At 41.4% G+C, this 16,887-nt stretch overlaps 2 protein-coding genes across 2 annotated transcripts; both read left to right on the top strand.

The window, feature by feature from the left end:
• Positions 1 to 2,971: 2,971 nt before the first annotated feature.
• Positions 2,972 to 6,151, top strand: LOC103095046 (40S ribosomal protein S23). The gene is made up of 4 exons (XM_007487357.2): positions 2,972 to 3,274; positions 4,646 to 4,805; positions 5,699 to 5,819; positions 5,962 to 6,151. The coding sequence occupies exons 1-4, from the start codon at positions 3,271 to 3,273 to the stop codon at positions 6,106 to 6,108; spliced, it is 432 nt and encodes a 143-aa protein (XP_007487419.1). The 5' UTR covers positions 2,972 to 3,270; the 3' UTR covers positions 6,109 to 6,151.
• A 2,806-nt stretch (positions 6,152 to 8,957) lies between these two features.
• On the top strand, positions 8,958 to 14,364 carry LOC100015376 (40S ribosomal protein S23). The gene is made up of 4 exons (XM_007487361.3): positions 8,958 to 9,541; positions 9,637 to 9,796; positions 12,826 to 12,946; positions 14,184 to 14,364. Exons 1-4 carry the CDS (start codon positions 9,538 to 9,540, stop codon positions 14,328 to 14,330), a joined length of 432 nt encoding a protein of 143 aa, XP_007487423.1. The 5' UTR covers positions 8,958 to 9,537; the 3' UTR covers positions 14,331 to 14,364.
• The last annotated feature ends 2,523 nt before the right edge of the window (positions 14,365 to 16,887 follow it).

The raw sequence follows: 16,887 nt of genomic DNA, 5'->3' as shown, positions 1-16,887 counted from the left end.
TTCTCCCTGAAGGCCAACCAAGATATATTTCAGGTATGAGACACAGGTAAAAAAACCTTAGAATGAAAGACACCATCATGTCCCCCTTCTCAGGTTGTCATATTATAATATAAGTCCAAATTGACCACAGTCAATAATACAGGAGTCAGAAATGTATAAGCCATCAGCATATTACCAATGATAAATGGCATGTAAGAATCAAAGCAATAAATGCTTAGTGCTGCCTGGTACCCATGATAGAAAAAAGATCTGGAAGGAAAACCTGCAGGAAAGATTTATGGGAGGTCCTGGATAAAAGTCACATAGCCTAATGAGGTACAAGATCACAGATCTATCTAGAACAGGAAGGACCCTGAGTCCAAACCCTTATCTAGTTTAGCCTTAGATAAGGTGACTGAAATAGATGTAAAAGATATTTCAAAAGTAGAATCACCAGGATAAGGTGATCTCTCTAATACCTTATTCTCCTAGTACTGCAGTCTCCTCAACTTTTTGTCTAACTCCTAACACCAGAGACTCACATAGGGATGATCTTGTTACCACTCACAAGTGTTTCAATTCCACAGTCAAGAGGAATTCTTCTATCTGACCATAGCTTCCTACAAATCTCTCTCTCTTAATACCTCATGAATCCTCAAACTATTCTTCATCCTTCTATGAACTATGGCTCCTCCACTCTTTAGACTCTCTCAGGCTTCATTTTCCTTTCTTTGCCATCTCGACACTATACATTACTAATTCTATATCATACTGACCTTACATCCTATTGTCCTTAGTTCTAGAACTATGTGGTACAGTGGATATAGTACTCTATTGGACCTGGAGTCAGGAAGTTCTGAATTCAATTTTGGTCTCAGGCATTTACTAGCTCTTTGACCCTGGGCAAGTCACTTGACTTCTGTTAGTCTCCATTTCCTCAACCATAAAATGGGGATTATAATACCACCTACATGAAGTGTAGATGTGAAGATAAAATGAGATATTTGTAAGCACTTTGCAAATTGTAAAGTACTATATGGGGCACCTAGGTGGCACAATGGATGGAATGTCTAACCTGGAATTAGGAAGAACTGAGTTCAAATATGGCCTCAGACTCTTAATGGCTGTGTGACCACGGGTTCTCTCTCTCTCTCTCTCTCTCTCTATATATATATATATATATATATATACACACATATACATACATATATAAACAAATTTATATACATAGTATGTATGTATATATATATACATATATACATATATACATACATACTATGTATATAAATTTGTTTATATAGTTCATATTTAACCTATTTTGCCTCAGTTTCCTTCTCTAAAAAATAAGATGATGAGGAAAATAGCAAACCACCTCAGCATCTTTACCAAGAAAACCCCCAAAAGATTTCACCAAGAATCTGACAAAACTCAACAATAAAAATGTTGTATAAATACCATCTGTTAGTTATGCTATTATTTTCCAGATATCAGCCCTTGGTTTACTTTCATTGTCTGCCTCCTGTATTCCTTATATGAATTTTGGTTATAATCCTTTTCAACAGATTTCCCCAATAGTCATCCCCTCTTGCTCTATAACCTCAATTCTTTCCCAGTCTACTGGTTCCTTCCTTTGTGTCTTCAAAAAGGCATATGTATATCTATCTATCTATCTATCTATCTATCTATCTATCTATCTATCTATCTATCTATCTATATATATATATATATATCCTTAATCCTTAAAAATCCTCACTTGATCCTACTTATACCCTCAAACTATGAGTTTCCTCACTTTTTACAAAATTATTACCCCCAAAATTGCCTCCTCACTTCTTCCACCCTTGGAAATCTCTTTTCCCACACCTTCTCTTAACTAAAACTCCCCTCTGAAGTTACTGATGGTCTCAATTCAAAATCTGATTGCTTTCTATTCTGGACCTCTACAAAATCTTACATTGTTGAATTTGGGAGATACCAGGTTTTAGGGATGGGGGTGAATAGACAGTTTTGGAAATAGGGTCATACCATTGTAGTATTAAGAGAAAGAAGAAAAACTAAAGAACTTCTATTTCAAAACTTCTGCTTTTACAGATGAAGAAACTGAGGCCTGAATTTGAGGTGCCAATATCTAGGTGGCTGCATTTTGCAGTAGAACGCAAGGAATAAATTGTCACCTTCCTGTTCCAGTTTATGAGATGAGATGAGATGGCCCAAGATAAAATGTCTTCCAGGGATAATCATGTTTTCAAACATCATAATTGTGGAGTGTTTAAGAACAGAAAAGAGGTGGGGAAAATGAAGTTTATTAACCAGAGGACCTTTCCTCAGGGAGAAAACTCTCCAGGGACAAGGTCAAAATCTGGGGTTTCTACCTCCAAACTAAATAAACCGGGGGCTTCTAGATTCCACGTTGATACAGTAAAACAGATTAGTCTAGGAAAGGTCAAAACACATAAAGCACATTTGATCATTAGGAAGAGACAGAGTTATGGGGGAGAGGCGGTGGCTCTGAGGGCAAATCACAGAGGGTAGAAAAGGGGAAATAAGGAAGTTAAAAGGGTGAGGATGGGGGAACAAAAGAAGAACAGCTTGAGGGAGAAAGGGATTAAGGGAAGATTTTTTAAATTATTTTTTTCAAGTATCTTTCCATGGTTACACAATTCATGATCTCTCGCTCTCCTCTTCCCGGGCTGACAAGCAATTCCACTGGGTTATATATTTATTTTCACTAAATACCTAATTCCAGGGGTAGATTTTTAAAAAATAAAACCCTGGATTTGCTTGTAGGCTGAGGGGAAGCAGTTTAGAAATAATTGTATCGTTTGCATAGAAATAATTGTATCGTTTGCATCATCTTTCCTCACACACTGCAGACTTGACACTTTTCCCTTAGCTGTGTCGGTACTTCTCAATTTGGTGGTCCTTGCATCCACGTGGCTCCCGCTTCCGCCAGGCTCCAACTAGCTTCGGAACCTGGCAAGGCCTTCACTGAGCGCATGCGCCCCGAGAGGGGGGTCTTCACAGGCTCACCCGACAGCCTTTGAAGAACTGTAGTTTCTCTTCTGATTCGCTCCCTTTAGAATTTTTTTTTTTTACAGAAAAGATTCGAGTCCTGGCTCCCGAAAGTAAATCCATCGGACGTCTTCCTAAATAATTATAAAGCGATTTCTTTCAGGCTTGGCGAGGACAGCCACAAGTAGGGTCCTCAATTGAGCTGGCGGCCGCAGGGGTTTGTGGGTTTTCGCTTCCTTCCTTCTTTCTCTCTGTTCTCTCGGCCCTGACGGCGACAGCATGGGTGAGTAGTGGCAGCCCCACGGGGTCCGAGAGGCCGGGGAGTCGTGGGCTCTGCGGGACAGGGGACCATGAGAATCTCGACATAGAGGGTGGGGAAGAGCCAAGGGAGCAAATGGGTCGGCGTCCGTGGCATGTGGCGAGAGGCCGCGGCGGGGAAGGAAGATTGGGGCCGGGTCGGGCCACCTTGGTCTCGGGGCCTCGGTGATTCGATCAGGGTGAGACTCCGGGACGATATGTGTAGTCGTGGTGCTCCTCCCATTCCCCCAAAATTGCCTCCCGCGAGCAGGGACAGCGTTAACCATGGTTCATTTGTACATTTTTCTTAAATCAGGACACCCACTTGGACAGGAAAAGAGATGGCCTTTTAAGTAGTTTAGGCCTTGGCACGGCAACTGAAAATTCAATTACTATTATCAAACTTCTAGTAGGCAGGACTGTATCTTATTTAAGCCAGATTTTTTGTTTTTGTTTTTTTGCTTTCTCTCCTCTAGTAAATGACAGTGTTTTGTACGCAATAGGCATCAAGTGATTTTGCCTCGGTGGTGCTGGGCTTTTTTTCTTAGGTTTCTCAAGTGCCAGGACGGCTTACATTAAGAGACGAAAGGCAATCCTCTCCACACACACACACACCCCTCCATTATAAGCATTTGCCAGATCTTGTAACAAATTCACAGCGTATGTGTTGGGGTGAGAGTCATATCAGTCAACCAAAAGACGTTTATTACTTAAGTTTTTAAGCATTTACTGCCAGAAATTTGTGCTAAATAAGTAGGGATACAAAGAAAGTAAAAAAGTAAACCTAAACTTGAGTTAAGACTTAAGGAATTCCTCCTAAATGTAAAGCATCAACAGCTGGTGAACTAGAAAAAGACTTTAGTATAAATTATATAGAAATTAGCTATATAGAGTAGCTGAATCTAGAAGGAAACTTTGGAGGACAAGATGTGGAAAAATATTCCAGGTGTGAGGAATAGGGAATTCCAAGCTACAGAGACATTTTTTTGTGTTTGTGAAACAGTGAGGATTGAAGGCCTACCATGTGGCAGTTATTGATATAAAATAAAAAGAAATGGGCTCAGTTCATATAGAACACAGAATTATTTGGGAAGAGGAACCATATGGAAAAAATAATTTGTAACATTAAAAATCATCTATTCCGACCTTTGCACTTTGCAAATGGTAGAACCAAAGACTGAACTGCCAAAGATGATAGATGTAGAACTCATTGATGTACAGCCAGGGTTGAAATTTAGGCCAATAGACATCCTGTTCAATATTATAAGGGTCACACCACTTTCTTCAAACTTTGAATTGTTACATGCCAAAAGACTTGAAGATCTTTTTTGAGCTTGAATTCTATGTTCTTTTTTAGGTAAGTGCCGAGGTCTTCGTACTGCCAGAAAGCTTCGAAGCCATAGAAGAGACCAAAAGTGGCATGACAAACAGTACAAGAAAGCCCATTTGGGCACTGCCCTGAAGGCCAACCCTTTTGGAGGAGCATCTCATGCAAAAGGGATTGTCTTGGAAAAAGTGTAAGTGGGAAGAAGATGGATACTTCTATACAATTAAATGTATAAACTGTGTAAATGAAATAATTTACCTTATGTGCATAGGTCTGATCTTACCTTTTCCATCTATTATAAAGTTGTCATAACTCATAAATTAACTTTGAGAGATGGTCTGGCAAAGTGGATAGAAAAAAATTTCTTTGGAGTTGGGAAATTTGGGGTTAATGTTTTCCTCTAATATACTAAGCGCTGTGGCTTAAGTGCCTATGCTAAGAATCTTTGAAGGAGTTCACTCTGATGGGGGATATATGCAAGTAATTGAGCCACTGGTCAACAAGTAAAATTCAGTGGAGTCCATAGTTTTAGGAGAGGAAGGCTGCTTGGGCAATAGATTTCACAAGTAGTAGAACAGATCCAGAGAGAATACATTTAGAGTCACCTTAACAGACTAGGTCTTAAAACTCAATTTATAAGTAAGAATCCTAATTTTTTTTTCTCTAATAAAACCCTTACCATCTGTCTTAGAATCAATACTGGCTATTGGTTCCAAGGCAGAAGAGTGGTAAGGGCTAGGCATTGGGGGTGAAGTGATTTGCCCAGGGTTGCACAGCTAGGTAGTGTCTAGGGTCAGATTTGAACCCAGGACCTCCTATCTATAGGCTTGACTCAATCCACTGAGCTACCTAGCTGCCCCCCTATTTTTTTCCACAGAAAAGAATCCAGTTGATTTAAATTGAAACAATGAATTTTTAAAAGAATGTATCTCTAATGTGAAATTTGATTTGCCTTAATTGGGGGGTACAATGTTTTTTATTTTTACATTTGGTTTTCAGGATCTTTGATAAATTGTTATATTGATCTAAGCTAGTCTATGTCTTTGGACTAAAATGACTCAATTTGTGTGTATTTTATTTTAGTGGTGTGGAGGCTAAGCAGCCCAATTCTGCCATTCGGAAGTGTGTGAGAGTCCAGCTAATTAAGAACGGCAAAAAAATCACTGCCTTTGTTCCCAATGATGGCTGCTTGAACTTTATTGAGGTGAGTATTTCTAGTGATGTAAACATCCATTTTTATTCTTTATTCAGCATTTTCCCCACAATAAAGGTGGAATACATTTGAAGAACACAGTGTGATTATCTTTGGTCTATTGTAATTAAACGAGATATATTTTGTCTTTCAGGAAAACGATGAAGTTTTGGTTGCTGGATTTGGTCGGAAAGGTCACGCTGTTGGTGATATTCCTGGAGTCCGCTTCAAAGTTGTAAAAGTTGCAAATGTTTCTCTTCTGGCCTTGTACAAAGGCAAGAAGGAAAGACCAAGATCATAAAAATTGTGTGATGCCTTTATCATAGTAAAAAATTTTCATGTAATATGTGTGACTTTTTTCTCTCATAAGATAATTCTTGAGAGTTGGAATATCAAGTTATGCCTGTCTTGGTAGTAGTTCAGTGATAAGTAATAAGATTAGTGATAAGCATTTATTAAGCACCTACTGGTGCTGGGTGCTGAGGATACAAATACAGGATTGAATAGCTCCTGCCCTCAGTGGATTATATTCTACTAGAGGAATACAACACAATACAAGCCAAGCCAAACTTTAAAACATTTTAGGTTGGTTCAGATTTTTAAGTAGATATCCTAAACATTTGAACTAGACATTGAACTGTTTTCATTACAAGTACTAAGGAGGAATGAAATGCCCCAGATTGAGAATTGAACATTTTAAAAATATTAACTGGGCTTTTTTAAATAGAAAAACTTAATTTCAAGTCAGGATAGCAATGCTTTGAAGACCATGTGAGTATCATGAGAAGTATTTTGGGAGTTAGGGATCACATGGTTGTAGCTTGGATTAAGGGTCTTCATGATTTGCCCATAGTCACACATAGCAAGTAGAGAAGCCCTCCAAATCCAGTGATTTTTCAGTATGAATGGTGGGAGCAAATGCCAAAGTTTCTTAAATACTAAGCACATACATATTCTGGATGAGATCAAGTGGCTATAAATGGGGAAATCGGCTCCTATTTGAGGGAAATTTACATTTTATGCAGGAGGTGTTAAAGCATAGAGAACAGGTAGGGCGTGTGTTTTATAAATCTTGAATTTGGTAAACACTGGTGAAACCAATATTTATATTCTTTTTCTCTGATACCCAAATCAGTTCTTTGGGCCAAAGCCTAGCAGCTTTTTTTTCTGGTGCCAAGTTGAATAACAATACTTGTCAACAGCTGAAATGATCATTCTTGTCAGTAAGAAACTTCAGTATTAACAATATTTAACCCTTTGGATATGCTTCCCTGAAATTGGGAAAGCTAAAAGCTAACAGTGATGCTAAAGACTAACCCTAGAGATGACTCCAATTCCACATTTTAGATACTTGGTTGAGAAATACTGTTTTAAGTTTCAATTTTGTTTTTAGTACCCCCAAAGGGGAGTGGGGAAAGGAGAATAAATATGATTTGTAGAAGTTCTTTCTCTTAATGCTTGTGGGAAACTGGGATTTTAAACATTTACCACCTGTGATCAACACAACTAGTTAAGAGGCAGGACTTTGTAAAGATTAAAATTTAGGAATATTGAAGACAGGCAGGTAGAAATTTGTTTCTCTCTGCAAGGAGTATTATATTTTTTAGAGGTTTATTAAAGATTAAAGAATATACAAGTAAGAAACATGTGCCTAGGCCAGAGGCCTAGACAAAATAACCTCACATCATGGAAGAGATGCCTCTGCTCCAAAATGAAAGTCCAAAAGAGCCCAAAAACCTTTGCCACCAGCTTAAATTCTTCCTCGATCTCAGCCCACCTCAGAATTCCCGTGAGACTACAAAGCATTTTGGGGAAGTGGAGCAAAGGCTTGTGGGGATTGTTCTGTATTCGAGTCTATTTTTTACATTTTGAAGCTAGGTCTCACTGACTCAGTCCACTACAGTGCTGCTCATGACAGGTGCGTAATAAAAGTTAAGCTCAGTTTATGGTCTTAAGGTATACAGTAAGCCAGGAATTTACAAGTAACTACAAAACACCTTTGTAAAGGTATTGCAGAGTAGCATCTTTGGTTGTCATCTCATTTATTATGATAGGATGCTGTCAGCATGGAATCTAGAAGTCCCCATACTTGTAGCTTAGAAAAATTTAGTGATTGCCCTATGAGATGAAAGCCTCAGGTTTGAGCCTGTTGCTGTGAGAATCCACAGTCCACTTGAGATGGGGGCTAAGTCTAAGCCGATCCTCCAGAAGCCTCTCCCAGTATGTCACAGCCAAACAACTGACTTGCTGCCTATTGTAACAAAAAGTCATTTTAGCTTGGGCTTTGCCCGCATTTGAAGTAGATTGTGGATTGTCATAGGAACAGGCTCAAACCCGAGGCTTTCACCTCTGAGATAAATAAAACTGGGGAATATCTAAATCTTTCTAAGCTACAAGTTTGGGGACTTCTAGATTCCATGTTGACAATACTGAAATCAGTTCTATGTCTTGGAAAAAGCCTTTGGGAGTCAGGAAAAATAGCATAATGAAGTGCTATTTACTTGCCTTTTGGACAACAGGCAAGCTACTTTGGACCTCAAGTTTTCTCAACTATAAAATGGGTTGGAGTTAAATGACCTCAGGTACTGATATATAAAAATCAGTTCCTACCCTCCCCCCTTAATATCTGCTTGAAATAACTTCTGGGTCTGATTTCTCCTAAAATAAAAAGTCTGTCCTGCCAATTGTACTGCTACAAGGATCAAATGTAATGATGCAGGTGAAAGCTATATAATTGTTGGTATTAAAAACAGTATTCCAACATGAGAAAGCGATTTAGAGTTGAAGGATCTGAGTCTTATTCCCAGATCTATTTCCTAATACCTGTGAGACCTTGAACAAGTTTCTTCCCTCTCTTCAACCACGTGGTTGGTTTACCTATTGAGCTCTAGATTTTTGCTTGGGGTACCAACCTATTATTTTATCTGGGGAATTCCAATGTATGGATTGCTTTGCTTAGCTTTTCATCACTTAGCCAGTAGATAGTAGCATGTCAGATTCAGCTGAAAGAGGCCTGCAATCCTGTTTTACAATCAGAAAACAGGCTCATAAGACAAGTGGCTTATCCAAAAGAGTTAATCATCAGAGATGAGATGTCAATCATTCTTTGAACTCCCTCTTCACATCTTCTGACTCCCAGGTAGGCTCTGTCCACCACATACAGGCAGCAAACACTGAGCCTCACCAATACCCCTGGTAACAGCCCACACCAGTGTAAGGTGTGTCAACGTGGAAATCTAGAAATCCCCAGTTTATTTAGTTGGGAGGTAGAAACCCCAGGTTTTGACTTTGTCACAGGAGAGTTTTCCCCGAAAGAAGGTCCCACTTCCCCAGACAATAGACATCCACTTCAGCTTTGGCACTGTAGGTAGTCAGCCTCGCAAGCTGAAGGTCCCGAGTTTGGAGGGTGTGGTTTACTGGGAAAAGATTCTGGAGACAAAAGAGCTACTTGACTTCGGGTGGGGTTTACCTCCCCACCTGAAGTGGATTCGTAGATTGCACACAGCTCGGGAGATTCTGCGGTTTTGCCGGATTCTTCCCGAAATTTTTTTTTTCTCTTTGGAGCTTCAGGCCCTGCGTTGGACTACTCTGCGAAGAGGGAAGGGGTGGGAGAGAACTTGGGGTCCTCGGACAGGCTGGCGAGGCTACACTGCGCGTGCGTCGTTCATTCTCCGGCTCCGGTAGCTGATCGGAAGCTACTCCCGGCGGCAGCGGTAGCAGCAATCCAAGCATGGGTAAGTGCAGGCGGCCGGGAGCAGAGCCTGGGGAGGGGCGAGCCGGAGGGCTGCGGACCCGGCCGCAATCTCGATCACTCAATGCCTCTTCTCAGGCAAGTGCCGCGGGCTCCGCACAGCCCGGAAGCTGCGTAGCCACCGACGGGACCAGAAATGGCACGACAAGCAGTACAAGAAGGCGCACCTGGGCACGGCGCTTAAGGCCAACCCGTTCGGGGGCGCCTCCCACGCCAAAGGCATCGTCCTGGAGAAAGTGTGAGTGCTTGAAAGGGCCCAGAGATGCACAGATCTTTGGGAGGTTCCCGCAAGAGTCGGGTTGTATGGAGGTGAGGGGCTGTTGGCCGGGTCAGCATCTCCAGGGAGAAGGGCTTGTGTAAGAGTTGGGGGGATGGGGATGCTGAGGGTGACACCGAGATTGCAAGCCAGGAGGCCGGAGGCTTGGTGGGAAGCAGAGAGGGCCTCAGTTCAGATTGGGCCTGGGTGGGTTTACCTGTGTGAGCTGTCTAGCATCTCCGGAGAGGTCCAAAGGCAGCTGGAGATAGGAAAGCAGAGGGGGTGGGGGAGGAGGGGATGAGAGCTGGAGATGGAAAACCAGCTGCCAGAGATGGTGATTGAATCTAGGAGGGCTGAGGAGATCACTGAGTGAAGGAAGGTAAAAGGAGGCTGAGCAGAGGGGTCAGCCGGCCGTCGAGGGGCCCAGGAGGGGCCATGGGGTCTCCAAAACCTCGAGAGAAAAGAGCATCCAGGAAGAGGGCCGGCGGCAGTATCCTGAGCTGCCAAAAGATCCGGAAGGGCTGTGACTGAGAAGGGGCAATAGATTTTTCTGCCCATCCCAGTGCTAGGAGTCAGGAAGACCCGAGTTCAAGTCTGGCCTCGGACCCTTACCAGCCCTGTGACCCTGGGCAAGTCACTTCACCCTATTGGCTTCGGTTCCTCATCTGTAAAATGAACTGGAGAAGGACATGGCAAACCCCTCCAGTATCTTTGCCCAGAAAACCTTAAATGGCATCAAGAAGAGTCCCAGGCAAGAAAATGGCCGAGAGAATAGCAGTTTTGTTGGTGTGATCGGGTTGGAGGCTCTGAAGAGTGTTTGGTTTTAAGAAGAGAAGAAAGGAGTTGAAGACACGCACTGTAGGAAGCTTCCTCATGGACAGGAGCCAAGGAGAGAAGGAGAAAGGGAGCGTGGGGGGAAGTGGAGGGAAGGAAGCCTAGATGCCTGTTCTTGCCCTGTGTTGTGGGGTAGAGAAGCTGCAGGGGAGTGTGGGTGGGGGAGGGGCGATTGGCTGCCCCTCGCCCCGGAAGTAGAAGAGAGATTTCCTGGAGAATGGCCTCCATTTTTTCAGTTAAATTTTAGTCAAGATGAGAGGAGAGAAAGGCGAGGAGTCATGGGAGTTTGGAAGAGGGCTGAAAAGGTTTTGGGAGAGCCGCTGGCCAGTGATAGGGAGAGTTAATTGTTCATTCCTGGTCCTGTGGATCGCAGTATGCCAGGGCAGTCCTTTTCCAGCCGATTAAGGCAAAGCGGGGAAGGGACTTGCCCAAGGTCACACAGCTAGTAAATGTCTGAGGCCAAATTTGAACTGAGGAGTTCCTGACTGGGGTTCCAGAGCTTTATACACCAAGTCCACCTAGGGAGTTCATTTGAACTTGTGAAAAGATGGCCTGGTAGCAATGGGCCCAATCTTGAGGTCATGTGATGTAAATCTGGAGTGGACCTCCTTAAGCAGGTCTTGTCCTTTCCCCCAGCCTTTAGACGCAGAGGCTGCACACCCCAGACAGAGCACAAGGCTCAGGCTTGGCAGGGGTGGATCTTTGGAAGGATAGGGGGGACAGGTGAGAGGACAGCCGAGAGCCAAACTGGGATCTTAGCTGCTCATCCTCTCCTAGTTGCTCTTTCAGCAGCCTGCCTGGGGCCTCACAATCAGTCAGGGTCTAAACCTGGATCCACACTGGGGACCTTCTGACTCCTGAGTCCAGCTTCTTCACTGCCTCCTTGCCTAACCAACCTTCCTGCTTTCAGACACTGCCAAAAGCTGAGTCTCCGAAGCATAGCTCTGACCCTGCCTTAGCCATTGAATGACAAGAATGTTCATTCCTCAGGTGATGCCCCACAGGGCCCCTTAGAGAAAGAAATCCTTTTTTCCTTGCTTCCTGCCTCTGCCCAGGCCCTTTCCCTACCTCTCTGGGTGTCTAATCCTGCCCTATAGGGTGCACCAGGACTGCCCTTTTAGCTTAACTTTCTCTCATGACTCCTCCCCATCTCCCACCCCAAAGCTCCAGGGAACTTTGCCTATGAAACTCTTTGCCTTTGGGGGCAGCTGGATGGCTCAGTGGACTGAAAGCCAGGTCTAGAGACTGGAGGTCCTTAGGTTCAAATCTGGCATCAGATACTTCCTAGCTGTGTGACCCTGGGCAAGTCACTTGGCCCCCATTGCCTAGCCCTTACCGCTCTTCTGTAGAAGGTAAGTGTTTAAAAAAAAAAAAAGCGAAACTCATGCCTTTCCCTAGTATTATAGAGAGCTGAGACGGCCCATAGGAGATCCTCTAGAATTACTTGGAGAGAAACAGATCTAGAGGGAGTTAAGTGATTTGTCCACAGGGAATAAGTGATAGGCAAGACACTCCTGTCCAAATGTTGTTATTATTATTTTTTTTTGGAACTTCGTTCTTTGGGTAGGAATGACACGGCTTGGCACAGTGGAAACAATATTACTGGGTTTAGATTTACAGGGCTAGATTTGAGCTCTAGCTTTTTCATGAGACTCAGTTTCTTGACCTGTTAAAAGAGAGTTTGATTGTATGGTCTACAAGCCACTTCAACCTGTTCTATGAATAGTTTGCAATTTTCATCCTAAAGACTATCACTTCTGTCAGCAGCTCAGCGTTCTTTCACTTTGTGTATACAACAGTGCAAACACAGCACTGGGTTAGGTATCCAAAGTCCTGGCTACCTCAGTGAGGAACTGATTCTGATAAGCAAATCCACTTTTATCTCCAGCCTCAGTTTCTTTGTAAAATGGAAATATTCCCTAGTTTATAGCATGAAGCAAAGCACTCTGTAAACCATAAAGCACTATGTAAAAGTTATGGTTTCCTTGAGAAAGTAGATGCGAATGTTTTACATTTTTAATAACAAAGGTAAAAACAGGATTTCATGTTAACCTTTTAGTACCCCGAGTTCTCCATTCTTACAATGATGGTTAGTTGAGATTTTGCTCTAATCCTAAAGAAGATGGAAGGAAAGTTCCCAATTAAGTGATTACATTTTTAAACATAATTAATTTCAGGGGTGTGGAGGCCAAGCAGCCCAATTCTGCCATCAGGAAGTGTGTGAGAGTCCAGCTGATCAAGAATGGCAAGAAAATCACAGCTTTTGTTCCTAATGATGGCTGCTTGAACTTTATTGAGGTAATTTATTTTTAAACAAAAAGGGTTATGAGTAGATAGTTGTTGGGGAAACGGGTCATTTTACTTCCATTTAGATAGCATTTTGATTTTGTAATCGAAAAAAAATTATTCGGTAGAAGAGTAACCAATTAACAAAACCAATAATGCTACTGTACAGGTGGTACTCAGCCCAGGATGAGCATACATGTTTGTTTAGTAAAAACTGTTAATAATTTTTTATATTATAAAGGATAATTTTAGCATTGTGACCTAGCTTATATTAATTATTGGTTGCCATGGATATCCCAAATAATGAAATAGAAATACCCAAGTTAGTCTGAAATTTTATGGTGATTTAATTAATATAGTGGAAAGAAATTAAGAAGAAGGGAGAGGGAAAGAGTGAAGGATTTCTCCCAACTGGCTTGTACTGTGCAGGAAGATTAGGGGATCTAGAAAGTAAGGGTTTGGCGTGTGAAGGAGGAAGGAATCAGCCTGAACTCCAAGAGGGCTCAGCCAAGATGCCTGAACCTGAATTAGCTCAAGGGAAAACTCACCGCCAAAACCCAGACAAATAGCTGCCACCACACCAAGGTGTCGGAATGCTTAGCATGCTGCCAGCCAGAGATGCCTCTCTGGGAGAAGAGAGAGAAGGGAGGAAGTGACATGCCTTACATAGATGGTTTTACGTCACTTTCCTGTGTCTCATCTGTATTAATGATAGCTTAGCTTGACTTAGGACAGCCCAGAGGTCTGTCAGCTGTTTCTGCACATGTCTGTTGAAGGCCATCTTCTCAGATACTTAATCCTTGAGTATGGTGCAGACATTCCTGACCTTGTTAAACTAAGTAGAGTGGAGCAATGTAGAGTTCCCAAGACCTGATTCTGTTAAACCAAGTATCTCCATTGTTACTAATCAGGAGATAGCTAAATCAGATCTTCTAAAGTACTGTCTGAGTAGGGTGGAGTAGTTTTAAAATTCACAATATCCTGTATTATCTATTGATGGAAATGCAAATAGATATAAAACCATTCAAATAAACTGTTTGGTTTTTCAATGTTTATTTGAAAGTAAGTGCTGGAAATCTCGTTGATTGGGATTTTGTTTTTCTTCTGAATGAAAATTAATGTTCTTAGGAGAACTGGTAATATCCCTTTAATTTGTTGGTATAGCTGAGTTAAAACATAGTTGTAATTTGGTAGATATATAAATTTAAACACGTTCTTGCATGTGTTAATTTTCTATTTTTTATTCCAGGAAAATGATGAAGTGTTAGTGGCTGGCTTTGGTCGAAAGGGTCACGCTGTTGGTGATATTCCTGGAGTCCGATTCAAGGTTGTAAAAGTAGCCAATGTTTCACTTCTGGCTTTGTACAAAGGCAAGAAGGAGAGACCAAGATCATAACATAATCCTTACAATAAAATTTTTCATCTAAAAAGTGTCTGAGTAATCCTTCACTTTAGTCTTATTCTTTAAATGGAACCCTCAAAATTTTTATTTTTAAAATGATCAGATCCTTAAGAATCCTGGAGGGGGAAGCTGGGTAGCTCAGTGTATTGAGAATCAGGCCTAGAGATGAGAGGTCCTGGCTTCAAATATGACTTCAGACACTTCTTAGCTGTGTGACCCTGGACAAGTCACTTAACCGCCATGGCCTAGCCCTTACCACTCTTCTGCCTTGGAACCAATGCACAGTATTGACTCCCAAGACGGAAGGTGAGGGTTTAAAAAAAGAATCCTGGAGACCCAAGGGATTGGGGGGGACTTGTCATAACAGAAAGTCTGTACTCTGATAATGATCTTCTAGCATAATGACTTTTTACATAGTCCTTACCATACCATCAGATAAAAAGCTGGGGTTTTAGGTTTGTTGGTCAACGAGGAAGACGATGGTATTTCAAGCTGATTAAAAATATGGTGTTCTCGTCAGCACAACTCAAACACCACACACAGCACTAAAAAACATAATGGGGATTAAAATATATGAAAACTCATCCACAAGCATGAACTAACTTTAGAAGGGCCACAGGAAGCTGGGGGTGATGTTTGGCCCTTTTCCTCTTGTAGCCTATCCCTGGGTTTTTCTCTTCCTCTTCCCTCTTCAATTTAGCTGCTGACCTCATTCAGCTGAAACTACTGCTCCAAAGTCAGCAATGATCTCTTAATAACCAAATCTAATGGCCTTGTCTCAGTCCTCGTCTTTAACCTTTTTCATGCTCGACTCTCCTCATTTTCCCCTTGACTGTGTAAGATTAAAAATTAATATCCAATCACTCCAAGTATTATATTTTATAAGATTTATTAATAATCACTTGAAGTCGAGGAAAGTAAAACTGCCAGTAAAGAGAAGTTTACCTGGACATCAAAAGCAGGAAAAGAGAGAGAGGGTGGGGTTAAAGAAACTTATCTACAAAATGTAGGGATGCAAACTGGGGATGAAAGAGGCATGCTGGGAAATGTAGTTCAAGGGGTACAAAATTCTAATTACACAACTGTTCAGTTTCCTTTGCTGGATCTCTGTTCAGGTCATGCTAATGGTATTTCCCAAGGCTATCCTCAGCCCTTTTCTCCCTCCATTCTGTGTCAGTTGATAATCTTACCAGATTTTGTAGATTCCATTCTTCATGCTTATGATTCTCAGATCTATTTGTGTAGCTCTAACCTCTCCAGTCTCTCACTGGACATTTCAAACTGAATGTCCCATGGACATTTTAAACTCAAATTATGTTTCAAATTTCTCTTATTCCCCTCTCTTGTAAAGAATAAAATTAACAATAACTATTATATTTTAAAAGGTTTAATAATAATAACTAAAAGGAAGTACCTGAACTCAGCCTGGTTATGTGAAGAAAAAAAAGAGCATGGGAGGAGTTACAGCCAGTTAAATACCAATAATGTGATAAATATTAAGAACTTCTGGGGAATTAAGTCAAAGGTTCAAAATCTCCATTTATACAACTCCCCCTGTGATCTTTTGGGAGACCAGTCTCCCCAAAAGGATCATGGAAACAACTTTAAAATTGCAGTAATTGTGGATAAAAGGGGGGAAAAAGAACAAAAATGAGTACTAGGTTAACAAAAAGCCAATTTGGGGGCAGTCCTCCTTGGCATAAGAATATACATACAAAACAAAGTCATTTCAATCCTTGGTAGTTCAATTCACATCCCAAAATTCACTCTGGATCTTTTGGTGCAGCATTTGGTCTCTGCAAGCATCTATCTTCATGATGCATTCTGGATTCTGGGAGGTAGCAAGTTTCTTATCCTAAAATTGCTCAAATTTAAATCAAAGTTCATAATAACTTAGCCCCCTTGAGGTGAATAATAACAAACACAGGGAGCACTCAGGGATGCATGGCTGAGTTATGAGGTATATGAATCAATTTGTAAAAGAAAACAACAAAAAAATCTAAATAAAGGAAAAATAACTTGGGGATGAAATACAAAATGTAAAAGTCTTATGTCTAAAAATATCTAAGAAAAGGAAAAACAAATCTATAACAGGTCCTTGAATCAGAGCCCAATTAAAATGCTTTAAGAAATTATGCACTACCCAATCAGTAGCCAGGACTAATAAAGTTTGACACACTATGAAAGACAGAAAAGGGACTAGATTTCAGCAGCAAATGGAAGCCTACATGCAGCGAAAAGGAGGTGCTTGATAGAATGTGGCTCAAGGAAGTCCTGCATTTAACACAGCTGCAACCTTGAACCCCAAACAAGTTCAAGTCCTCTTGTCTTGGCTCAAAATTACATCAACCCCACTGGGATCTGGTCTCCTTGACCTTGTGCTCCATAGGCACTATGCAGGTGCTCTGTGCTTCTTTAGCACTGTACAGTGACTCTTTTGTACATTCCCTTCTTCTAGAATCAGACAGAATCATGAAGCAAAGTCCCATAATTCTTTTAAACAATCAAGGGCATCATTTTTATAGTCTAAAGCTTTTGGGTATGCATGAAT

The sequence above is a fragment of the Monodelphis domestica genome, chromosome 3 (assembly GCF_027887165.1).
Source record: "Monodelphis domestica isolate mMonDom1 chromosome 3, mMonDom1.pri, whole genome shotgun sequence".
Taxonomy (NCBI): domain Eukaryota; kingdom Metazoa; phylum Chordata; class Mammalia; order Didelphimorphia; family Didelphidae; genus Monodelphis; species Monodelphis domestica.
The sequence above is the reverse complement of the archived record's forward strand: the minus strand, read 5'-3'. Positions and strand labels throughout refer to the sequence as shown.

Bases quoted from the DNA above. Each gene is read 5' to 3' on its own strand.
- LOC100015376 (XM_007487361.3), top strand. The intron at 9,797-12,825 runs GTGAGTGCTTGA...AATTAATTTCAG, and splicing joins GGCATCGTCCTGGAGAAAGT to GGGTGTGGAGGCCAAGCAGC. The intron at 12,947-14,183 runs GTAATTTATTTT...TTTTTATTCCAG, and splicing joins GCTGCTTGAACTTTATTGAG to GAAAATGATGAAGTGTTAGT.
- LOC103095046 (XM_007487357.2), top strand. The intron at 4,806-5,698 runs GTAAGTGGGAAG...ATTTTATTTTAG, and splicing joins GGGATTGTCTTGGAAAAAGT to TGGTGTGGAGGCTAAGCAGC. The intron at 5,820-5,961 runs GTGAGTATTTCT...TTTGTCTTTCAG, and splicing joins GCTGCTTGAACTTTATTGAG to GAAAACGATGAAGTTTTGGT.